The sequence below is a fragment of the Sphaerodactylus townsendi genome, linkage group LG09 (assembly GCF_021028975.2).
Source record: "Sphaerodactylus townsendi isolate TG3544 linkage group LG09, MPM_Stown_v2.3, whole genome shotgun sequence".
In the NCBI taxonomy this organism is placed as follows: domain Eukaryota; kingdom Metazoa; phylum Chordata; class Lepidosauria; order Squamata; family Sphaerodactylidae; genus Sphaerodactylus; species Sphaerodactylus townsendi.
In genome coordinates this window covers 78,285,404-78,311,099 of record NC_059433.1, presented here as the reverse complement: position 1 = coordinate 78,311,099, position 25,696 = coordinate 78,285,404, and the positions used below count along the sequence as shown (strand labels likewise).

At 44.6% G+C, this 25,696-nt stretch overlaps 1 protein-coding gene across 1 annotated transcript; it reads right to left on the bottom strand.

Moving 5' to 3' along the window:
- Nucleotides 1-4,542: 4,542 nt before the first annotated feature.
- Nucleotides 4,543-24,586, bottom strand: SLC30A8 (solute carrier family 30 member 8). The gene is made up of 9 exons (XM_048508253.1): nt 24,507-24,586; nt 18,602-18,608; nt 18,113-18,293; nt 13,184-13,330; nt 10,803-10,956; nt 8,880-9,066; nt 7,759-7,864; nt 6,912-7,046; nt 4,543-4,688 (listed from the first exon to the last, which is right to left on the bottom strand). Exons 1-9 carry the CDS (start codon nt 24,584-24,586, stop codon nt 4,543-4,545), a joined length of 1,143 nt encoding a protein of 380 aa, XP_048364210.1.
- Between the last annotated feature and the right edge of the window lie 1,110 nt (nt 24,587-25,696).

Genomic DNA, 25,696 nt, shown 5'->3' with positions numbered 1-25,696 from the left:
CCTGGTTACGTCTTCGTGTTCTGAAACTCATGTAGCGGCAGTAGTGGGGATTGCACCCGGTTAGGCCGCCTTCAAACCTGGTTAGTTTGTGTTCTGAAACCTGGCTAAGATGGTAGTGGGGATTCGACCGGGGAGGTCGTCTTTCAAACCTGGTTAGTTTGTGTTCTGAAACCTGGCTAAGACGGTAGTGGGGATTCGACCACTGTTTATCTATTCAAAGACAAGGGATTGTTATGAGTCTTTTTGGAGCAGAAAGGGGGGGGGGTGAAAATGGCCCTAGGAACTACATCTACACCGGCAGAATTCTTTGTATTGTTTTTCGTGACTTGATACTTCTCTGGTTTGTCCTCCCTTTCCAAAGATGAGCCTCTTCATTTCAGAATTCTCTGCTTTCACGTTTAATACCTCGTGGGATTTTTCTCTTTTGCCTTTGTGTGCTATTACATTGCTGCATGGTTTGCCATAACAACCACTCTGCATTGATTATCTGCCTGCCTCCTAACGGTGTCTCCTTACATAAATTCAAGGGGGGAGGTGAGTGGAGAATTAAAGAATCATCTTGTTGTTTTGCTCATTTTCAGTTGTTAATGATGCCATTGACTTGCTCTTAAATGTTTTGTTCAATATTTTATTACTTACTAAAATGGAACCAGTGGCGTAAATTAACACCTGTATGTGCTGCACAGTTGGGCTACACATGCTTAATAGTGTTTGGGGTTTTTTTTGAAAAATTGTAAGTAAAACAGCCAAACTAGACTGAAGTTCAAAAGCCTGTGTCGATTCCTGTGTGGTTTTGGGCCAAGGCAGGGCTAATCTAGGGCAACTGAAAGCATCTAGACTAGGGATCAGAAACTTCTCACAATTAAAGAATTAAACTATGTCAGCATTCAGAGCAAGAGATGGATAAAGAAGCACTATAAGAAAGCCCATTTGCATAACTGAAAATATACATCTTAACATTACAGACGATAACTGATGTGTTGATTAACAATCCATGAAGCAGGGGTCCTTTAGATATTTTTGTAATTTTAAGGGTGGTGGTGAATTGTACCCCAAAATGGCTGCAGCAGGAAGTTTAGCCAGACCCAAAGTAGTTGTCAAAGGAGGTGGAGCCAAACCCAAAATGGCTACCACAAGAGAAGGAGTCATAAGAACTAGCCTGCTGGATCAGGCCAGAGTCCATCTAGTCCAGCACTCTGCTACTCGCAGTGGCCCACCAGGTGCCTTTGGGAGCTCACATGCAGGATGTGAAAGCAATGGCCTTCTGCTGCTGCTGCTGCTGCTGAGCACCTGGTCTGCTAAGGCATTTGCAATCTGAGATCAAGGAGGATCAAGATTGGTAGCCGTAGATCGACTTCTCCTCCATAAATCTGTCCAAGCCTTTTTTAAAGCTATCCAGGTTATTGGCCATCACCACCTCCTGTGGCAGCATATTCCAAACACCAATCACACGTTGCGTGAGGAAGTGTTTCCTTTTATTAGTCCTAATTCTTCCCCCCAGCATTTTCAATGAATGCTTCCTGGTTCTAGTATTGTGAGAAAGAGAGAAAAATTTCTCTCTGTCAACATTTTCTACCGCATGCATAATTTTATAGACTTCAATCATATCCCCCCTCAGACATCTCCTCTCCAAACTAAAGAGTCCTCTCCTCATAAGGAAGGTGCTCCAATCCCTCAATCATCCTCATTGCCCTTCTCTGCACTTTTTCTATCTCTTCGATATCCTTTTTGAGATGTGGCGACCAGAACTGAACACAGTACTCCAAGTGTGGTCGCACCACGGCTTTATATAAGGGCACGACAGTCAAACACAATACTTTTTCTCAATTTGCAAAAACATTGCATGGCGACCTGCTGAACTGAAGAAGCTGCTTTATTCAGAATCAAGTCGTTGCTCTCTCAAGCTTATTTATTTATTTGTTATGTTTGTATGCTGCCCTTCCCCTCACAGGCTTAGGGCGGCTTCCAGAATAACATAAACAATTCTAAAATCAAGTATAAATAGATAATTTAAAATTGCAGGTAGCAGACCACCATTACAATAAAATACACATTAATAACCCTGACACGAAAGTAGAGAGAAAGAGAAGAGATAATCCATAATAGATGATACAACGGGCATTTCCCCACTTACCTTTGCTGCCCTTTGCTGCGCACTACTCTCAGTGCGCTGCATCTCTGGTGTGTGCCCAGGCATCCCCACGACCCCGCGCCGTTTTGAGGAGCGCCAGGGATGCCGCGCGCTGAGGGGGCATGAGAGCGGCAGCGTCGGGGCGGCTGCATTGTTGCTGCCCCTGTAGTGGGGAGTGCCGGGGGACCCCAGGCTACTTGAGGAGAGTAGCGTGGGGCTTAAGGTAAGTGGGGAAAGGGCCAACCGTAGCTGCCTCAACCATAAGCCTGGTGGAACAGCTCCCTCTTACAGGCCTTGTGAAATTTCATCATGTCTCACTGGTCTCATGTCTTATTGGACAGAGCATTCCACCAGGCAGGGGGCAGAGCCAAAGATGTTCTGGTCCTGGTTGAGGCCAGTCAGATTCAGATAGCTTTTGGGCCAGGGTCTTGGGACCACCAGTAGGCTGTTATTGGGAGCCCCTGGGAGGACAGCAGGCTTGAGGAAGGAAGGCACCATTCTCGGTAAGGAGGGAAGGTATACCAACCATATATAAAATGATAATATATCTCTGGACCAATAAAGCTTCAAATACTACTGTATCCTTAATTTATAATTATTAAAGATTTCTTTACTCTGAACTATGATTTTTAGTGTTTTTATATGAACTATACATTTGGCCTAATAGATAATGGCTTTTCATAGATGGAGATATTTTAAACGAAATAATCGCCTTCTAACCTCGACCAACCAAACTGCTGCGGAGGGACCAGGAGCACAGACACAAAAAGAAGATTCAGATTCTGTTTCCAATTTGCATGCATCGTGTTTGTGTTTATTAATTTATGTTATACTGCTAATCCCTAGCAAGACCCTTTCCAAAATGCAATAACCATTTCAGAATTAAAAACGACGATTGCATGGAAAGATCAATCTCTTTTCCAAAGCCATTTAAAAAAAACAACAACACATAAAGGTTTGCAGTACATTATAAGAGTATACAGTGCCACGTATCATGAGAGACTGAATTCCATAAGACATTTCTAATGCATAATTGCTTTCACAGAAAATGAAATCATTGGCCATCTTGCTTTATTTTCCAATACTGTCCCCATTTCCCAATCAATGCAACAGCAAAACAATCTGAACTAAAAAAATCAGTTTATACTTTGTGCCATGATGAAATACTGTGCGGGTGCGGCTACTTAAGAGTTCCCAACATTGCCTAGAAAATTCTAAGAGATTTATGAGGCAGTTCCTGGGGATGGTTGGGTAGGGTATAAGGTCACTTCAGGGTGGCACTCTAGGAATTTCCCCTCATTTGTAATGGAAAAGTCCATAGAAACTATGGGAAAATCCTAGAGTGTCACCAAAGAGGCTATTTTATTCTCAAGTTCCTTGACTTTTTGAGGGTGGGAAATGAAATGAGGGTGGGTATGAAATTCCTCACCAATAGGCCAGGCAATTGGGAAGCCTACTGCAACCTCCTGTGTTCTTCTAAATTGTGCACAAACATCCATAGTCGGGGCACATGACCAATGCAATAAACTAGGCTCTGTGGGTTAAATAATCAGATACAGTCAGTTTCCCTCAGTATTGTCTGTCCTGATTGATGATGGCTCTCCAGGATTGGCAAATCTGGTCAACATCCCATGCCTGGGATGTTGTTCCTTACTGTTGTGCCTTACTGTTTGTTGTGCCTTACTGTTTGCCTCGAGGCTGTTTGCTTCGCAGTTGGGTTTTCCCATAGTTTTCTGTTTACGCTAGAGATTAGGCCAGAGAACTGACACAGTCCTCAGGTCCACTTTAAACAGCTACAACATTATGCCTGAAGGCATCTAGCTGATTCCTATCAGGTGCTGTCTTTATAATGCTCCACTGTTAACCAGATGCTCAGCACCAGCCAATTCAGAGGATAGATTAGAAATGGATATTTGTGGGGTTTTTTTTTAAGAATCTGGTTTCTGAAACATGCCGCACAATTATTGAGTATACTTTATCAGACTTCTCAAGCCTTTTCCTCCTAAAATAGCAACCTGTGCCAGGGTTGGGGAAGCTAGACATAGTTTTGTTGCTGTGGCTGGCCGAACATCAGACTATCAAAGCAGGGACATTGTAATATTTTCATTAGGGCATCGCTGCAGAAACATAGAGGAAATTGGGTTTCCGCTTCTTTAGAAAGGGCCTTTGGAGTTCGGAGCACAGTGTGGTGAAGGGGAAGCAATAGTCAAATCATCTCATACATTCATGATTTTTGCTACCTGCAGGATGGTGCACAATGTTGCCTCCAAGGAGCAAATGAGAAGGTGCCTACACTACCAGTGGCAACAAGACATACTAGCTTTCAATTCAGTTTGGTTCCTGATTTAGCAAACTGTACGCATCCAGCGCATTAGGTAGCTATTGACCCCATCGAAGGACTAATAGTCATCTTAGTTTCTTGGATCTTGGCAGAAAACGCATCCTGGTTTTTGGGCTGCTTCAGGTTCAATTTGAAGAGTGACTGTGTGAAAGTTGTAAGCGTCGAACAGAACTTCAGTCGTTTCTTTCAGAGTCTGCTGCTTGTCTGCGGTATCCACTGTAGGAAATAAAGAAAAAATGATGAATGGGTGCCATTCTCATTTTCCCAGATCAGTAGTTTTCTTATGCAACAATGGCTTGAACACTTTTTGTTTATTTGTTCTGAAAAAAAAAACCTGGTGGAATGTTAAACCAGTTTTTCAAGGGCAATATCACCACCTCCATATTGCAAAAGACAGGGGTGTAGAATTGTAAAAAAGGTAACCTAGGCCCCTTCCACACATGCAGAATAATGCACCTTCAATCAACTTTCACAATTGTTTGCAAGTGGATTTTGCTATTCCGCACAGTAAAATACAGCTGCAAAGTGCATTGAAAGTGGATTGAAAGTTTATTCTGCATGTGCGGAAGGGGCCATAGAGAGGATATGTAATTGCTGTGTTGAGATTTAGGATGCCCGTTCATACGCTACAAACAATGACATTATTATTATTTATATACTTCATTTACACTCACACAAAAACCTATTGAGGTAAATTGGGCTTCAGTGGCAGAGTGGGGATTCAAACTTGGGTTTCCCAGATCCTAGCTCAATATTCTGGCCACTAAATCACAATAGTACTCAGCAATAATTCTCATTGAGCTTTTGTGCCTTACTGTTTGCCTCGAGGCTGTTTGCTTCGTAGTTGGGTTTTCCCATAGTTTTCTGTTTACACTAGAGATTAGGCCAGAGAACTGACACAGTCCTCAGGTCCATTCAGCAGGACCAAGCAAGTCCATGATAATATCTCTTACAACCACCGCCATTGCCACAAGAACTAGAAACTGGAACTAAGAGCTCTACCCAGCAGGACCAAACTAAATTACACAGAAAAGAGGGGAGAAGCAGTCTTCTATTCTATACCTATACAATAAATGTACCACAGTAGCAGAGCTTCTTTTGCCTGCACTATTTGCATTCAAGGATCCTTTTCTTCTTATCTAAAGCGCTTCTGCCAGTCCAACAAGGGCAAAGTCTAAATTCGGCATGCCTTGTTGTTTTCCTGCAAACTCTCCCCCCATTTTTTCCTGCGTCCTGATAGACCAGTCCTTTGCTCCAGTGTTAGACCTGCAGTGTTAAAACACACATATATAAACAAATCCCTTCTGATCATTCCAAAATGGTGGGCAGAAGAGCCCATTTGGGGAGGCTGCCTCCCCCACCCCGTGTCATTTTTTTCCTGGTGTCTGATAGCTCAACAGTCCAGTCCTTTGCTCTAATATTAGACTTGGAGTGTTTAAACACACACACACACACAAACCCAAAACTCTTCTGATCATTCAGAAATTGTGACCAGAAGAGTAGGAAAAACTGTTGTTTGGGTGAGCTGGGGAAGGCAGGAAGGCGCAACAAAACCCGGATAAAGAATTACGCTTCCTGTTTAGCTGTTTTGCTTCATGGGGCAAAAAACAATGCAGAAAGGAAAGTCTGCAGCAAAGGAACGGTAAGCTGGTTGTGAGGCAGAACACAAGTGTGTAAATGGTCATTGATTTCAGAGGAATTTATTTTAATTGGCTGTTGTGGGTTTTCCAGCTGTGGGCGTAGTCTGGTAGTTTTTTCTCTTAACGTTTTGCCTGAATCTATGGCTGGCATCTTCAGAGGAATGTCACAAAGAGAGAAACATGGTGCCACAGAGAGAAAGACATCTCACCATGATATACCTCTGAAGATGCTGCCCATAAATGCAGACAAAATGCTAGGGGTAAAAACTACCAGGCCACAGCAACACAGCCTGGAAAACCCACGACAGCCAGTTGATTCTGGCCGTACAATCCTTCAACGATTTATTTCAAGTAGATATACTCCTGATCATAACCTTAAGATTAATGGATCCTGTGCAGTGCGAGCAGAATTAATGCTTGGATCCGATGCAGTGGAAGCTGAAATCGGCTCTGGAGAAATAGAACTTCCTTGCCTCCTCTCTCCCCCCCATTATACTGCACTCCCCACACCCAAACTGCCTTCAGGAGTCTGGAGATTCCCAGTACAGCTCTGAGGACACTGGGATGGTCTGCAGTAGGAGCAGAGAAATGACAAAAATCCCCCCTCCTTCTCTATCACCAGAAGAATCCTGCTAGTGGAAAACAAGGTTTGGATGGAAGCCAGTGATACCACATTTTTTTCCTTGTGGGCCTTTTAAAAATAAACAATGGGCACATAAGTAGTAGCCTACTTAAATGTAAGTAGATTTCACAAAAAGTCATATCCATGTTGATCCCCTTATTACAGAAATGTACTGACCTGTGACAATGTGCGCAGTTAAAACGGCCTGGTTCATTGTTAGAGACCAAAGATGAAGATTGTGGACAGATTTTACTTTGTCCACTGCTAGAATTTTCTCTTTCACTGCGTCATAGCTCAAACCCTTTGGTGTTCCTGTAGAATAGAGGGCAAATGCCTTTTCTTATCTTTTAAAAGAAGCACTATATGCATTCAGTTACAGGCTACCGTGAGCCTGTCTAATAAGTTCATTTTCTTTCTCAGCTATTTCACATGTTTAACAAGCCTGACAATCCAATTTGCACATTTTGTTCCCCAGCCTAAACAATGGAGGAAACATCTGAATGACTCTTCTATCCGCATATATATCTGTCTCCACATCAACTAGCCATCTCATTTTAAATCGTGGTCTCACATTAGCAAATCTCAATCTTCTTGTTATTTCATTTTAGAAAAAAATAGGCATCCCCTTTCCAGATTACAATAATATATAAAGTCATGTCCAATTAAAATATCTCAATAAATTAAGTGCACCTAAAAGATCCTTATCAATGTGACTGAATAATTAGTCAATTGCTTGTTGGGGGAAAAAATGTTTTACAGCTTCTACAAAATGGCATTGGTAAAATTGCTTTATTTGCCACTTCTGGAAAATGGTTCCAAAATACCACAGCAGTGATGGAAAAGGTGTGTGATTCTGCTACTACTATTCACACTTGGCCAAGTGAACTTACCACCACTATGGCTTGCTGTTCAGCTCTTAACTGGTGTGTGGACTTATATTTATTTGTGTTCAATTGCCTTGATTATTACAAGAAAAGAAAAGAGGCTTCAGGGATAAACCTGTCCTGCACACAAGACATCTCACCTTCCATTACCACCAGCAAAATGTCCCATGAAATGGTGATGGTGGTTGCCAGAACAAAGAAGGAGAATAAAAATGTACAGATTGAGTCAGCCATTTTGTATTCTGGCTAGAAAAAAAGACAAAGATTGTTAACTGAGGAAACTGTTAACCGAACAAAACACTCCCTGCTATCAGTTCCAATCTGTTTCCAATAAGTTAGTATATCCTAAAATGCTGCATCCCTTCTCATAACAGTGATACTGACAAATATTTCGAGGAGGGATAAGGTTACCAGGTCTCCTGTTACGGACCTCCCACCCCTGGGTACAATGACTCAATATGAGAATCCGCAATATGTGCATACTTTGAGTCATCGTAGTTTCATAGTTTCACACAGTGGCCAACCAGTTAGTCTGAAAAGTCAACAATAGGGCACAGAGGTCAAGGCCTAGGTTATCATGTCCCCAATGGCCACCAGCAGGGGATGGGGATCGAGGGTACCCCCTAGTGGCAAATGCAGACCAAAGGAGTCTGGCACCAATGCAATGATGTCACTTCCAGGAATGACATCATCATGTTGCCGATAATCGCAGGGACGCTCTGATGATTGGGCAAAAATCTCTCTTGTAAGTATCACTCCTTGTCTGTCTCCAAATTTCTATTCTGAGGGCAATATCCTGCTTCTTTTCAGAAGTTCCATGCTTAATCTCCCTCTTTCTCTCCCAACTAGTGATGTAGCTCGGAGCCTATCTTTGCCTCTCCCCCTCACTATCAAGTATGTTAGTTCCTGAATAAAGCTTTCTCTGCCCTTTAATCAGGTTGTGCACCTTTGCTGTGTTAGTTACTCTGTCAGCATTCACTACTTTTCCCAGTTCTATCGTGTCCTTTTTGAGATCCGGCGACCAGAACTGCACATAGTATTCCAAAAGAGGCCACACCATCAATCTGTACAGAAACATTACAATATTGGTTGCTTTATTTTCAGTTTCTTTCCTAATAATCTCCAGCACAAAGTTTGCCTTCTTCATTGCTGCAGCGCACTGGGTCGACATTTTCATTAAGCTATCCACTACAAAGCCAAGGTCATAATAATAGCTGCATCCCACACTGCTGAGAAGGTGAGTACACTGAATAAAACTGACCTTAATGAATATTATGAGCGCGCTAATTAGCACACTGACGCTCTGGATCAGATCGCCGATCGCATGAATAAAAGCTGCCCTGACGCTGGCATTCGTTGAACACGACGTGTATTGTGATAAATGAAAGGTGGCAGGATGGCCCTCATGAGCGTGTCGATGTCCCGTCTGGTACAACATCAGACTTAATCTACAAGAACGAAATTTGTCGACAAGATCATTGACTTTTCACTTTATTCTTCCAACTGATGGTCATGCTGGATCGTAGCACCCGACAACGATTTATGTGTAAGATCATTAATCCTTTGCTACTCTGTCCCTTCTTCCTCTTTCTATCTTCTCTGGTTGCTTAGTCTGCACCTTGATTGCAGGTAGATACCCATCTTCTCTAAAAACAAAACTCTGAAGAGCTCCATCTAAATTCGTGGCAGTGTATCAATGGGCGTTTTCCCACTTACCAGTAGCTGCGCGCTACTGTAGGCAAGTAGCGTGGGGTCCCCCGGCACTCCCCACTACAGGGGCGGCGACAACGTTGCCGCCCTGACGCTGCCGCTGTCGCGCCCCCTCAGCGCGCGTCATTCCTGGCACTCTTCCAAATGGCGCCTTTTGATGACCCCGCACAGAGCGCGGGGTCGTGGGGAAGCCCGGGCGCGCACCAGAAATGACGTGTGCTGAGAGCAGCACATGGCATAGGGGGCCCTTGGCAAGTGGGGAAACGCTCAATGATTCTGTCTTAACAGCAACAGTCATGATGTCAGTATTTCCAAGGACAATTATTTGGGTAAATCTGACAACCTTCAATCAAGCTTTCACTGGGCATTCCTCTTGCTCCATCTTCCAAGCACACTGTTTTCAACTAGTCACCCCCACAGCAGCCTGTTTCTCTGCATCTCTGCACCTTCGGCTAGTTTTCCTATCCGACTGAATCATTACGTAATATGCTACAAATGGCCATGTACCATTACAAAGCCAAAGTAGTTGCTGGAGCATTAGATGCCCAGGGAAACCTACGTTCAAAATTCTGCTCTGACACAAAGTTCACTGGGTGGCCATGGGCTGGACCACCCTCCCAAAAAATCATTGTGAGAATAAAATGGGAAAGGGAGTACCAAATATGGCACCCCAAGTTCAATGGAGAAAAAATGGGATAAAAAAATGTCACCAGTTTCTCTCCTTGATATATCCCCTGTCTGACATGGCTTTCCCCCGTACAAGTGCCCTTTCCGTCAATGGAAAAAAAATTGGGTACGTTCAACCCATTGATCACTCCATTTCTTGGCCGCACCACTTTCGTCCATTCCCAACCGACTTCCCCATACGCTTAAAATTAACTGCGAGGAAGAACAGTGTAATTACCGTGGTGTTATGAGATCACTTTCATTTCATAATGCACTGATCTGGAGGTCATGGGAACTGGCTCTGAGTAACTATTCACAGTTGATAAAGCATTCACCCATCTGATTCATGGCCGCCAGCCATGTCAGATTACCCTGTTATCCCAGCTTCACAGCTTCAGGGTTCTGACCTGCCAATGTTAGCGCAAAGAGAAGAAGAGTTTGGATTCATATCCCACCTTTCTCTCCTGTAAGAAGACTCAAGGTGGCTTACAAGCTCCTTTTCCCTTCCTCTCCCCACAACAGACACCTTGTGAGGTAGATGGGGCCGAGAGAGTTCCAAAGAACTGTGACTGCCCAAGGTCACCCAGCAGGAATGTAGGAGTGCGGAAACGCATCTGGTTCACCAGAGACGCCTCTGCCACTCAGATGGAGGAGTGAGGAATCAAACCCAGTTCTCCAGATTAGAATCCACCTGCTCTTAACCACTACACCACACTGGGGATGGGGCAAAATGGGCACATTTTTTAAAAGGCCATTGTTGATTGTATAATAATACTTTGAGTGGTATTTAAAAACAAAAGCAACTTACATCATATTGGCTACTACTGCAAAGCCAGATGTGATGAGCATTGCCGTTACTTGAATTTCATACTGTGGATGCAGCAGCCTTAAGACAGCTGAATATGTCAACATGCCGGTCACTGCCCAAATGGTAACCACTGACAGGAGAGCGCCAAGAATTTCTAGTGGTGCAAATAATTGTGAGGAGTTAAAACATAGGCCCGTGTTATTGAAAATCCTCTTACTACTTTCGATAACAGAGGTGTATGTAGGAAAAATGTAGCCGATGCAAAATCTGAGTTTCCTGCCCCCCACCATATGGGTGGCTGCCCTCCTCCATCATGACCAAACAAGTCAGTGTATGGGCTCAGGGGGCTGGGAAGGAGGAGGGGTGTAGCGGGCAATTTTCCACCCCCCACATGACTAAGTGGCCGCAGCCCGGGTCATATGACCCCCGTATGTTCCCCCTGGGCGGTACGCCCCTGCTCAGTAATACTTTGAAATTGCTTAAGAACATAAGAACAAGCCAGCTGGATCAGACCAGAGTCCATCTAGTCCAGCACTCTGCTACTCGCAGTGGCCCACCAGGTGCCTTTGGGAGCTCACATGCAGGATGTGAAAGCAATGGCCTTCTGCGGCTGTTGCTCCCGAGCACCTGGACTGTTAAGGCATTTGCAATCTCAGATCAAAGAGGATCAAGATTGGTAGCCATAGATCGACTTCTCCTGCATAAATCTGTCCAATCCCTTTTTAAAGCTATCCAGGTTAGTGGCCATCACCACCTTCTGTGGCAGCATATTCCAAACACCAATCACACGTTGTGTGTGAAGAAGTGTTTCCTTTTATTAGTCCTAATTCTTCCCCCCAGCATTTTCAATGTATGCCCCCTGTTTCTAGTATTGTGAGAAAGAGAGAAAAATGTCTCTCTGTCAACATTTTCTACGCCATGCATAATTGTATAGACTTCAATCATATCCCTCCTCAGACGTCTCCTCTCCAAACTAAAGAGTCCCAAACGCTGCAGCTTCTCCTCATAAGGAAGGTGCTCCAATCCCTCAATCATCCTCGTTGCCCTTCTCTGCACTTTTTCTATCTCTTCAATATCCTTTTTGATGGTCATTGCTCCTTTTCTCCTAGGAATCCTGAGAATGGGAATAGTTGGATGGGGATAGGGCCAAGAATCTCACACACTGAATTCCCAGATGATAGATAAGTCGCTGTGATAATTGGTAGCAGTGATACAAACAAAAGTCTTGTAGCTCCTTCACAACTAACAGAGGATTGCACGAGAAGCTTCTGCAGTCTGTAGGAAACTCATTTCAACCAATAAAGTAGAAGATGCTACTTTTTTTGCAATTAGACCACGACTGATCAAAGAAAGGCATACCTTTGGGTACAACAATACAATCATAAATTACAGACTTCTGCTATTGTTCCTCAGAAATATTGCATGATATTTTGCCTGGCCTTAGAAAATTGCTCTAGGGGAGTTTCTCCAGTTCTCAGTCACATTTATCTGGTCAAAATATTTTAAGGAGATAATAGCTAGGAGCCAAATTCAGCACAGTGTGGGAAGCCTTCTCCCTCTTCTGCCTCACAAACACCCTCATAAATGGCCAAGTTAAAGGCAAAATGGGTGTGGAGAAAAAAGAGTGTGTGGTAACTTGGGTTGTCCAGGTGCCCACTCAAGATGCTGGGGATCTAGTCAGGGTTCCCCAACCTTTTTGAGCCTGAGGGCACCTTTTGAACTCTGACAGAAGGTAGTGGGCACAAACACAAAGTGGATGACAAGAATGGGAGCCAATCACAAAATGTCAGGGAGTGAATTGGTGCATAACTCTAATACTAAGACTTCAACATTCCAGACAGAAGCTGCGTATAACAAAACGCCTTTTAAAGTGAATGTATTTTAACATATATACTTGTATATACACACTGCTCACTGTCAGTCATTCAGGAAAGGTGCTGTAGTTGGCAATTGTTGCTAAAGCCAGTCAAAATCCCTGCTGGGAAAAAGCCTCACCTGCCCCCACCCATTTTCTTGGCAGAGGCAAGGAAATGTGTTGACAGGCTCCCTAGGCTTTCAGACGCCACAACAAGGACCCATGTTCTAGTCCAGTGGTGGCGAACCTTTGGCACTCCAGATGTTATGGACTACAATTCTCATCAGCCCCTGCCAGCATGGCCAATTGGCCATCCTGGCAGGGGCTGATGGGAATTGTAGTCCATAACATCTGGAGTGCCAAAGGTTCGCCACCACGGTCATCGTATTTTGTATCTCCTTCTCAATGTGGTTCTCCAAGAAAGTGAGCTGCTGACCATTAGACCTACACTAACCTCAACATTTCATTCCCAACCCTTGTCAACAGGAGCTTCTCTTTCTGTTTTTCATAGCATAGCATTTGGTACCTGCTCTGAGCCATCCATATGTTAATCTCTTGCTGGGACATTTTGATGACAGCCAAAGAGAGAAGAGGCTGATCAGGAAACTCATGAAGTCAACCGACATGTGGGCGGCGTCCATCATCACAGCAAGACTTCCTGCAATTCGGCCACCTAGGGCAAAGAAAGCTTGGAAGTCACTGAAGCCAAGATCCTCAATCAAACTACTAATGGGAAAGAGATACATATTCATATGGGGAAATGGTGGATCCTCCAGCATTCAAAACCAAGAGAGAGATCTTGGGAGATCTCCAAGAAATGCCAGGGTTGTGACACAAGAGGCAGGGAATGACAAACCACCTCTAAATGTCTCTTGCTTTGAAAACCACATCAGGGATCTCAGATGTGACTTGACAGAAAAAAACCAACTTACTGCATTCATTTACCTTATTCCTTCCTAGCCATACTGACCACAGCTTCATCTCTATCCGCCCACCCCCGCTGCCGCCACCCCATCCTTGCTGCATAACTGATCTGCTCAGCAGCAATTGTTTAAACAGACAATTAAATTAGTCGCAAATCATATAAAGCTGTCATAAATAAATGCTGTGTTTCAATTTAAAAACCCCCACCCTTCCATCTAATTAGTCCTTAGTAGAGTTAATGGCCACCCGTCAGTATGAATTGACAGCATCTTTGAATGTGCGCGAACTTATGAAAACTCAGTGAAAACCATTTCTGCAGCCCTTTGCAGCTGTTCAGCCTGAACAAATCAGAGCAGGTGACCAACTCACCTTTGAACATGGTAAATCCACACAAATAACATCCAATAGAATTCAACCGAATTGTTGAAATCAATGCCTGGTTTGGAATCGAACTCATTAAAATAGCATAAGAGAAGCAAACACGTTGAAAACATCAGCGAAACGAAAAGGGTCACAATGACAACACACAAAAACAAGCAAACAAAATAAGAGCCTGTTTAATGCCTCTGGCGGCCCAGAAGTCTCTGCTGCGTGAAGGAGGTTGGAATGTAGAACCAAGATGAGGCAAGCAGCTCTTAATACACTTTCCTGGCCAGCTGCAACCAGGGCTTTCTCCTGGTGGGTTGGTAACCTCTCCCTTACCTGGGTTGGCAACCCAGTGGTACAAAGGCTGCAGTTGCCTGACCTGTCTGAGCTCTGTACAGTGTAGGGAAACCAGCATGCATCCTGCCTGAACTGTGCATTGGGAAGATGAAACCGGCCCACCCAAGCCACACATGGTAAGGAGAAGGCAGTGCTCAGACCATTCAAGTTCAGCATGTCAGGAGGCTGAGGACATTTATATACTTGTGGTTGATCCTGCAGTGACCGTACATTCCCTGTGAGTCAGATTCTCACTTGTGCACACATTCCTCACTTTTGAACTCACTTCGTTGCAGATCCAAGAATCCCTACAGCTTTCAAAACCTCCAAAAGTGCAACTTTTCATCAGCTTGCTTTGGCTCCCCATGCCCATTTGATAGCAGTTCCTATCACTGTTCAGGCCTGCAGAGCAACCAGAAGGGTTTCCTTCTTTCTTTAAAAAAAATTATGACCAAAAACAAACAAAATAGGTGGCAGGCAACACAGAAAATGGTGGAAAGCAGCAGGCTCATCTGGGGGTGCCTTGCATTGAACCCGCAATTTAACAGATAAGTGTAGGAAAAACATGCTGCTGGGTTAGCACTGCATGCATAGCAGGCCTTAATGATGTGTGTTCAAAGACATACAAAGCATAAAAGCAGCAATTAAAACACTGCCAAATAAAATATAGAGGAGGACAGACAGCAGAGGAGGACAGACTAATCTCTCCAGGTAGAGAGTGCCAAAGCTCTTGTTTCATGACCAACAAGGACCTCTTCTGAATACAAAGGGGATGCTGTACCAGTGAGCATACAAACATCACTAACTGTGTCTGTCCCTGTAGTGCCACAGAGCATAACTTTGCTTGCTCCTGGCCACCAACATCCCTCCAGGGCAGCAGCCCTTTGGGAATTTTCCTGGCCAGTTGAAGGCCCATCCACACCCTACTTTGGAAAAAACATGAGAAAGAAGGTTCAGGCCACGTGGAAAAGGCCAGAGTGGCTCCTCCCTCTGCTACCAACGGAATGTTAAAAGGGGGTATTACATACTGCTCAGTATCCATTTCATTTGCCCTTACGAGTGGGAGGGAAGGATGGCTTGTTCTCTCATTACTTCCAGGAGAAATGCTTCTCGCGGAACAGCGACTCACTTGATTGCTTGGTAATGACGCTCCCGGCAAATGGCTTTTGTGATTGAGCGTGGCGCTCGCTGACTGTTCATTGCTTTGTGTACTAACACACCGCAATGGGAACTGTCAGTCACTCGCGGGTCAATCATCCAGGAAAATGCTGTCTAGACTGATTTTTAAAAAGATTAAAATATGGCTCGTAATTAGGACGTGTCTCAGAGCCTGCTGCCTACACCAGCCGTTTAATGGCCAGTTTATCGGAGCTTAAAGGTCTGCTGGCATCGTGGTGGTGACATTTGCTTCTTGGGCTGTCTCTGCAAGAAATTGGAATGATTCATGAAGCAAAAAAAGGAGGGGGAAGGAGGGACCAAGCCTTTGGTTATGAACTATTCCTGCCTGTGGCTACACTTCCTGTCTGTCACAATTCAGTCATGAAGGGGTTAACTATGTGCATGCTAATTAGATACTGAGGTCAGAGTTTTATTGATTAAGCTATTGGTCAGCTATGTAACCAAGTTAGCGTTAGGATAGAAAGCTGTTCTTAATTTTCTTCCATGCAAACCCTTCCTATTGGTAAGTCAACACATTTCTATAAAACCAGCAACTGTCTCATGCTTTAAAAGGGGCTTGGACAGATTTATGGAGGAGAAGTCGATCTCTGGCTACCAATCTTGATCCTCCTTGATCTGAGATTGCAAATGCCTTAGCAGACCAGTTGCTCAGGAGCAGCAGCAGCAGCAGCAGGCCATTGCTTTCACATCCTGCAGGTGAACTCCCAAAGGCACCTGGTGGGCCACTGTGAGTAGCAGAGTGCTGAACTAGATGGACTCTGGTCTGATCCAGCAGGCTCTTTCTTATGTGCTTATGTTCTTATGGTCTCTTATTCCGCTATTCCGCTAAATATTAAGTTAAATAACCCAACAATGATGGCACTGAGTTCAAAGCATCTCACAATATTCAGAAGGCAGATTTATTTTTCTGTTATTCAGTTTATGGCCTGCTTTTCTTGCCAACAGGAGCCCAATGTGGCTTACAAAATTATTCTCCCCTCTTGCATTTTAACATCACAACAACGACTGAGTGAGGTAGCTTAGCTTGAGAGTGTGTGACCAGTCAAAGATCATCGAGTGAGCTTCCATGGCAAAATAGGGATTAGAACATGAGTCTCTCAGATCCCAGTGTGACATTCTAACCGCTATGCCTACACCAGAGATCACAACTGTTTTTTTTTTAATTCTCAAAATACAGATAGAGTTGTGACAGGCATAAAATCTTGCCAGCCGGCCTGAATGGTACATCGTGACCTCCCATGGGTGTCTACTTATGGGTTTTATTGCCATCTTTTACTGTTTTACTGTTTTGCTGTTTATAGCCTTATATGGTGTGGTGTTGTTCACACCAGTTTTATTGTATTGTTTTAATTGTTTTTTATTTTGATGTTTGCTGCCCTGAACCCTATTGGGAAGGGCGGAATACAAGTCTATGAATGAATGAATGAATGAATGAATGAATGAATGAATGAATGAATGAATGAATGAATGAATGAATGAAAGCAATACAGGTTTGCTATGCTGGCAGGCACAGGGAATAAAAGAGACAAGGACCCTAGACTGAAGGGTTTTTACCAGAGTTTGTAAGTGCCATGCTGTACAGAGAACTTTAGCAGGTTTAGATATTATGGCAATGGTGTCCATTTAAAGGCTTTCCCCAGAGGTGGGATCCAGCAGGTTCTCACAGGTTCCCGAGAGTAGGTTACTAATTATTTGTGTGTGCCGAGAGGGGGTTACTAATGGGTGATTTTGCCACGTGATTTTTGCCTTAGTTGTGCCCCTCCTCTGCTCCTCAGCAGTAGCGCGCAGAACTTGAAGCAGTCTAGCAGGAGGTGCACCGGCGTGCGTGGCAGCCTGCACCTGCGTGCATTCGTTTCCCGCCCAAGGACTGGCGTAGCGGCTGCGTCCTTGCCACAGTCCCACCCAGCAATGCCCCGTCCCCGGAATGCCTGGCCACGCCCATGCCGTGCCCTGCCCAGCCCCATTGGCGCTACGCCACAGTTTGAAACCCACCACCATGGGAACCTGTTACTAAAATTTTTGGATCCCACCACTGGCTTTCCCCCCCAAGTACATTTCTGGGGTTTAAAAATATTCCCCTTAGGTTCTATGACTGAGCACTGTACACTGCCCAAAAGTGATAATGGGTGACTTACAATGCAGTCCTAAGCACACTTATACTAGTCCAGGGGTCTGCAACCTGTGGCATTCCAGATGTTCAGGACTACAAATCCCATCAGTCCCTGCAGCATGACTGATGGGAATTGTAGTCCATGAACATCTGGAGAGCCGCAGGTTGCAGACCCCTGTACTAGTCTAAATCCATTTAAATATAATGGGCTTAGAGGGTTATGTCGTTGTTCAGGATTGCTGTATTAAACCGGAGCGATGGGCAGTTCTTTCAGCCTGAGTGAGGAATCTTCCCCCTGCCTTGCTGGGCAGGGGCTGGACTCTCTAAGCCATGACATCATTGCTCCTCCCTCCCTCCCCCCCTCCCTCCTGCAAATTGAACATGGAGGGTCCGGTCCTACTTGGAGATACTGTGTCACCTCCTAATGAGCAAGGCTCGTGGTTCCCTTGCATCTGCAGCCATCTCTGCAGGAAGCCAAACGACTTGTGCAGCCCCATTTAAGAAACTAGAAGTTCTTAATGGATGAAGGCATAATCTCACCTATGAATTCTGCAATCATGAAGATGAGGCACATCGCAGACGCCATGTAGAGCTTGTGGTTGGCCTGCTGTCGCTCCCTCCTCTTGCTCTCATAGGTCGCTGCGTGGTCATGGCAGTGGTGCAGTGAACTAGACCCCAAATCCACCGATTCCTTCTTGTGATTCTCTTTGTTCGCAGCATTCTGGAGTAGATTTGTGCTACATATGGGAGAGGACAACACATCGATGTTTAGCTGGGTTGCCTGCACTAATAAACTAACTGGCTTTGCAGATTTCACCAGAGATCAAGCACTTATTTTCATGCTGCAGTCATAAGGACTAGAGGCATAATTCTTTTTGTTAAAATAAAGTAAGAAAAAAAATACTGAGATCTTTAGGATGCTGATTGTACATCCGACGCAATGCTAAAATGAAAATGAATTTGGGTTTTTAAAAAATCAAATCAAATCTCCACACTCCTATTATCTTGCAGGGTTTTTTTCAAAAATACTCCTTGGCTGATTTTTTTTTTTTAAAAAAAATCCCAATTATGGACACTGTTAGATTTAGAAATTTTATTGATAAAAAAGTGTTGAAGTTTGCATCACTAGTTTCAATTTGAAAAGTGAAATGTGCAAATGTTCTCTTGCCATGGCTCAGAGTGGAAAGGTACAGTACAGTAGTTAAAGCTCTGCTCATGACCCAATCCTGGCAGAAGTCAATTTCGGTTTCACTTCACTTCTTTATTTAGGCTTGCAGACCAAATGGTCATAGGCGTTTTCCCCACGGACGAAATTTCCTGGGATAGACCTGGGATCATCTATCCCAGGGTGTTTTTATCCCGGTTTCTCCCTTTGCTCGGCTGCCTGTCAGCACGCTCAGGCTGAGAGGAAGAACTCCAGTGAATTATGCACGGGCCCCTGGTTTATTTTAATTTTCCACATGAACGTTTACGTTTATGTCATTTACGTGGTTTACGGCGTTTGCGTATGTTTACATTGTTTATGTAGATTCCATTTTTCCGATGTTCTGATTGGCTGCAGCTAACGGGCGGGGAGAGCAGGCGGCAAAACCGGAAAAATCAACTGGCCAGTCTCTTGCGGTATTTGCATGGGAGCGGCTTGGCACAGGCTTTTTCAAAAGAACCGCCAATTTTATTGTTTTTTGAAAGCTGCGGGATAAGGCAAATCTTGAGGGGCAGGCCCGAGTGAGACCCAGAAGCCATGCGGAAGTCATGGCCAAACCGGGATGGCTTACTTCCTTAACACAGGATATACTGGCCGTGGGGAAAACGTCATAAGCAAATATAGGAAATACAAGGTTTTAAAATTATACAGTTACATTATGAGACATCATCATCATTATTGAATGTCAAAGGCTCATTCCGCACATGCAGAATAATGCACTTTCAAACTGCTTTCAGTGCTCTTTGAAGCTGTGCGGAATAGCAAAATCCACTTGCAAACAGTTGTGAAAGTGGTTTGAAAACGCATTATTTTGCGTGTGCGGAAGGGGCCATAGACAGGAATTTTGCTACTGCAAGAGCCACATGAGAATCAACATCAGCTAAGAATTTAGCTACAATCCCTACCTCCAGATAGGTGGTCCTTCAGGTAGACTGGTGCCAAGCCTTATAGAGTTTCAAAAGTCAACACCAGCACTTTGAATTGTGCCCAGAAGCAAATTGGAAGCCCGCATAGATGAACCAAGACTGGAGCCTACGACCCCATCTAAATCTCTAGATTACCTCACCTGACCGTTTCATGTACACATTGACAAGCACAGAGGCCTAGACAGAGCCTTGTGGGACCTTACAGGACAAAGGACAAGGGGATGAACAGCAGTTCACCAGCACCACTTTCAGAAACATACCCTCCAAGTAGGATTGGAAACAGCACAAAATGGTGCCTCCCAGTCCCAGCCCAGAAAAATGGTCCAGAAGGATACCATCACTGATCATATCAAAAGCCACTGAGAAGTGCAGGAGAATGAACAGAGTTGCCCTGAGCCTTGGCATGCATACCAGTTAACTGTCATGACTTCCTCCAAAGAACTCTGGGAGCTGTAGTAAATGAGAATTCTAGAACTTAGTAAATGAGAATTCTAGATTTCAGGTATTCTTGGGAGATGTAATATTGAGAATTCTATAGCATAACAAACACTCCTGGAAGCTGTTGCAATGAAAATTCTATAACTGACTTAGAACCCTGGAAGCTGTACCATCGCTGCCCCTATAGAACTAAGATTTATGGGGCTTCTTGTAGGGATGTGATTATAATTAAACTAACAGTACAGCCAATTGTATGCTCAAATAAAATGGGCTATAGACAGGGGGCTGGGGAATGGGGGGCTGGTGCCGGGGGCTGGCGGGGCAGTGGGTGGCAAGCCGCCTCTGTTCCTGCAGGCTTGGTTTGGTGTTTGGGACAGGGGGAGGGTAGCGGTGGACTGATAGTAGGCCAATCGCCATGCATGACTCCATTCCCCACACGGCTCACTGAGTCCTGTGTGGCAATTGGCTAGAAGTACGTCATCGCAACATTAGGCAATTGTATGTTTAGACTAGTTTAAGTCTATAGTATGTAGGTATGTGCCATCATGTCACAATCATGTCACACACACACACACACACACACACACACACACACACACACACACACCCTCTTTGGCTTTTCACATCTAAGCCCTTCATCTGATGAGACTCGTCGTCCCTCCCTCTTAGGGAGGATCTAACTAAACATGGGGTTTTGCGGGACGCCTCTGATTATTATTAATTTTATTGCTGTTTTAAAGGTTTTGGAATTTAGGATTTTATGCTGTACTGAAAATTTTATGCTGTACACCACCCGGAGCCCCTCAGGGATGGGGCGGTATAAAAATCTAATAAACAAACAAACAAACAAACAAGCAAGCAAGCAAGCAAGCAAGCAAACAAACAAACAAACAAAGAGAAAGAAAGAAAGAAAGAAAGAAAGAAAGAAAGAAAGAAAGAAAGAAAGAAAGAAAGAAAGAAAGAAAGAAAGAAAGAAAGAAAGAAAGAAAGAAAGAAAGAAAGAAAGAAGCTTCCATGGCAAGCAAGAAGAAGAAATCGTTTGCTATTGTCTTCCTCTGCAAAGCCTTTCTTGGTGGTCTCCCATTCAAATACCAATTCTGCTTAGCTTCTGAGGTAGATCTGATGTAGTAGACATATCCAAAGGCTTTAAGGATCTAGCTGTTAGTTTAGTTCTACACCATTTATTTACTAGCCTGCTATCTTAGCAAGTTTTACAAATCATTGTGCAGTGCAGCCGAAAATCAATCATGTGCCAATAATGCTTTCCAAAACCCCATTACAATTAATCAAGTTTCCTGGCCTGTCATAAATTTCTTAAGAACATAACTTGAAGGCACCTCTGTCAGTTCTTGATTGAGCTGATGAACCATTGATATTCCAACAGTGTAACTCAGATGGAAGTACATAAAATCCATCAATTTGCCGTGAGACATTTCAGGGTTTGTGTCAATATTCCTTAGATGTGACTATGATAAACCACCCCGACAAATATAAATTTTCATGACAAATGCACAAAAGAATTTGTGCATGTATAGATTTACAGGATGTTTTTATGAATGATACCTGCAACTTTTCTTTGTTACCTGCTTCAAGGGGTGGCCTGCTGAAATCAGTAATAGTTTTATTTTCCATGTTGTGGATCATTTACCCCATACTAAACAGATGTGAGTTATCACACCTGTTTTCTGTAGACAGCACCTTCTGCTACAGAAGCAGTGCTGTAAAATGGTTAGAGTACTAAACCACAACTAGGGAGTTGTCCCTGAATTGCTTCCCCCCACTGTGTGGTCGAACTAATTGGTAGGATTCCCAACCTCCAAATAATGGTTGAAATCTCCTGGGATTACAACTGATCTACAGGCAGCAGAGCTCAATTCAGTTGGGAAAATGGCTACTCTGGAAGTTGGACTGTAGGGCATTTGTATCAGAGGTGGAGTGAGCGGAAACTGTGCCTGGGGCGCACAGACCCCCTCCCTGCGCCTCTGCCACAGTGATGCATGCCCCCGCTCTGCCCTGGAATTCCCCTGGAACACCCCCTCCACGGCCCACCCACGCTTCTACTGCAGCTCTGCCCGGGGCGTAGTGTGCACCCTGTCCCATTGGCGCTACGCCACTCATTTGTATCCGACTGAGGTCCCTCCCCTCCCCAAACCATGCCTTTCTCAGGCTCCACCCTCAAAATCTCCCAGTGTTTTCCAATCTAGAGCTGGTGACCCAAGGGACTAGTGGTCAAAACTGCAGGGACTGTCCAACACAGGGGCATGAGGTTCTGCAGAAGATCCTGCCAGAATGAATGCCCATTAGGACAGGCACTGTAGTGCTAAATGAGCCAGTGTTCTCATATCTTAACACAGTTTGGCATCATGGTTAGAGTCTCAGGTTGGGACCCAGGAGACCTGGATTCTGACCCGCACTCTGTCATAGAAACCCTCACCTACCTCATAGGGTTGTAGTAATGGGTAAGGCTTAACTGGTGAACCAGATGTGTTTCCACACTCCTACATTCCTGCTGGATGACCTTGGGCTAGCTAGACCCAGTTCTTTGGAACTCTCTCAGTCCCACCTACTTTATGAGGTGTCTGTTGTGGGGAGAGGAAGGGAAAGGAGCTTATCAGCCACCTTGGGTGTCCTTACAAGGGAGAAAGGTGGGATATAAATCCAAATTCTTCTTCTTCCTTCCTTCCTGAGGGGTGCTGAGGGTACCAGGGGAACATGAAAGACAGGAGAGGGAATTGTCTCCATGAGGAAGTAGACAATTTTGTGTGTAGCTCCACCTGCTCAGGTTGCACAGTGGTTTAACTCTACCTCTGGAAGAAGATAGAGTTATGAGTCCTGTCCCTAGTGATCAGCAGACTTAGCAACAATAACAACAACAACATCTTGTTGGAGCAGCAGTGGCGCAGGAGGTTAAGAGCTCGTGTATCTAATCTGGAGGAACCGGGTTTGATTCCCTGCTCTGCCGTCTGAGCTGTGGAGGCTTGTCTGGGGAATTCAGATTAGCCTGTACACTCCCACACACGCCAGCTGGGTGACCTTGGGCTAGTCACAGCTTCTCGGAGCTCTCTCAGCCCCACCCACCTCACAGGGTGTTTGTTGTGAGGGGGGGAGGGCAAGGAGATTGTAAGCCCCTTTGAGTCTCCTGCAGGAGAGAAAGGGGGGATATAAATCCAAACTCTTCTTCTTCATCATCCTCTACTTCGGAAATTAGATGCGCTTCTCTGAGCTTCTAGCGTCAAAAGTGGCATGAAGATGCAGTTGAGCGATAGGGACCGCTTGACAGATATTATAGACCTGATAGCTAGGTTCAAAGGATGCATTTGCAAGTTATTCTGATTTTTTTTAAAAAAAATACAAGTTTGCGTTATCCACTTTTGTAAATCAAATGCAGGGATGAGAGAATGTACATTTCCCGAGATTGTACATTTGATTTTCAGAATTTCTGTCTTCTGCTTCGGATGCTTCAGACCAACAACATTCGCAAGTGAGGCAAAAGGCATTTTAAAGATAACTCCTGCTAATTCCGTCAGACTCAACTAGGCTTGCTTGGAAGTAAGCTCCCCTGAATGCAATGAGGCTTACTTCCAAATATACATGTCTGATGCAGCAGCTCACCAACTTGACACATTGCGCATTTACTTAGAAAATAAGTCCTATGGAGCACACAGACTTGCACCATTTTTAAAGCATTTAATGGGAAATATTTGGGGAAAGGAAGCCAAGATGGTATCTTTTCAATGGATTCTAGGACTTGTTTACGGGACCACTCTGAAGAAATCTGGCTCTTGTGGGTTTTCTGGGCTGTGTGGTCGTGGTCTGGTCTGTGCCATGGAGAGAAACACAGCAGTGGCGTAGGAGATTAAGAGCTTGTGTATCTGGAGGAACCAGGTTTGATTCCCAGCTCTGCCGCCTGAGCTGTGGAGGCTTATCTGGGGAATTCAGATTAGCCTGTACACTCACACACACACCAGCTGGGTGACCTTGGGCTAGTCACAGCTTCTCGGAGCTCTCTCAGCCCCACCCACCTCACAGGGTGTTTGTTGCGAGGGGGGAAGGGCAAGGAGATTGTAAGCCCCTTTGAGTCTCCTGCAGGAGAGAAAGGGGGGATATAAATCCAAACTCTTCTTCTTCTTCTTCTTCTTCTTCTTGTGACATACCTCTGAAGATGCCAGTCATATATGTGGGTGAAACGTTAAGAGCAAAAACTACTAGACCACGGCCACACAGCCTGGAAAACCCACAACAGTCAGCTGATTCCGGCTGTGAAAGCCTTTGACAACACCTTGCAGAAATCCTAGAATGATTTGTGTAAAATTGCCTATTACTCCCCCCACAAAAAAATGACATGAAATAGGTGCGGGGTTATTACCTGCTCATTGCTAAGGAGTACTTCTTTGGGTCTCTGTCACTCACGAGGCAAGTTCTTTCCAGACTCTCTGTGGATGTCATGATGCTCTTTATCTCAGATGACCATGCCGCCACTCTTCGGACCTTGACAAGGAGTTAAAATTTCTCTCGCACTTTGGAGACAAATCACTCTCACTGTTTCCAAAGCAAAATCTGCCATGAATCTTCTGAGGAGAACCAGTGCCACATAGGAGAGCATCTATAGGTCCCTCAGGAACACCCACCTGGGTTTGAGGGTCTCCTCATTTCTCACAGCTCCCAGGCAGCACAGTGGGGGGCTTTTCCCATATCACAGGAGGAGCCAGGCACTCAAGATTTGCTGGCTCAGGTTCTTGGGCCAGTTCAACTACACGCATAAGGTAATGATTCCATCCAGGTAGCCGTGTTAGTCTATGACAGCTGAATGCAATAGGGATCCAGCAGCAGCCTAGAAACTACCGGCTAATGTTGATTATTCTTAACATATGGCGGAATAATGTGCATCTCTATGGTGCCGCTGGATTCCTGTTTGTATGACACATGCAAAAGGTGATTAAAACAGCTCTGTTTCTCTTTGAAGCAGCTGTTCACCTCTCCAAAATGGCAGTCTGGATTCTTTGACCATGACATTTTTAAAAATCTGTTTAATCCTATGTGAAGTTGCTTAATAGAGTCCTTTCATGCTTTTGGATTTGAAAACATGGTTGTTGTTGTTGCTGTTGGCAAGAGGGGAGGGGAGACTAAAACGGATCTTCAGCATGGGTAAAAAAATTACTGTTGGGGTTTTTTAAAGAAGAGTTTGGATTTATACCCCTCCTTTCTCTCCTGTAAGGAGACTCGAGGTGGCTTATAAACTCCTTTCCCTTCCTCTCCCCACAATAGACATGTGCCGCAGAGAGGGCTGAGAGAGCTCCAAAGAACTGGGACTAGCCCAAGGTCACCCAGCAGGAACGTAGGAGTGCAGAAACACATCTGGTTCACCAGATAAACCTCTGCCACTCAGATGGAGGAGTGGGGAATCAAACCCGGTTCTCCAGATTAGAATCGACCAGCTCTTAACGACGACACCACACTGGTTCTCCATTGGGTTTTTTTTTAAGCCCAATGTTGGTTGTTTTCTAGAGAGGCACAAACCACATGTGCTGTGAATATCGCCAGAATCTATTATGTACT

Excerpts from the sequence above, each read along its gene's own strand:
- SLC30A8 (XM_048508253.1), bottom strand. The coding sequence starts at position 24,586 with ATGACATCCACAGAGAGTCTGGAAAGAACTTGCCTCGTGAGTGACAGA. Across the intron at positions 7,865-8,879 it reads CGCTCATAATATTCATTAAG|CCAGAATACAAAATGGCTGA; the intron begins GTCAGTTTTATT and ends CTTTTTTTCTAG. Across the intron at positions 7,047-7,758 it reads TTTGCTGGTGGTAATGGAAG|GAACACCAAAGGGTTTGAGC; the intron begins GTGAGATGTCTT and ends TCTATTCTACAG.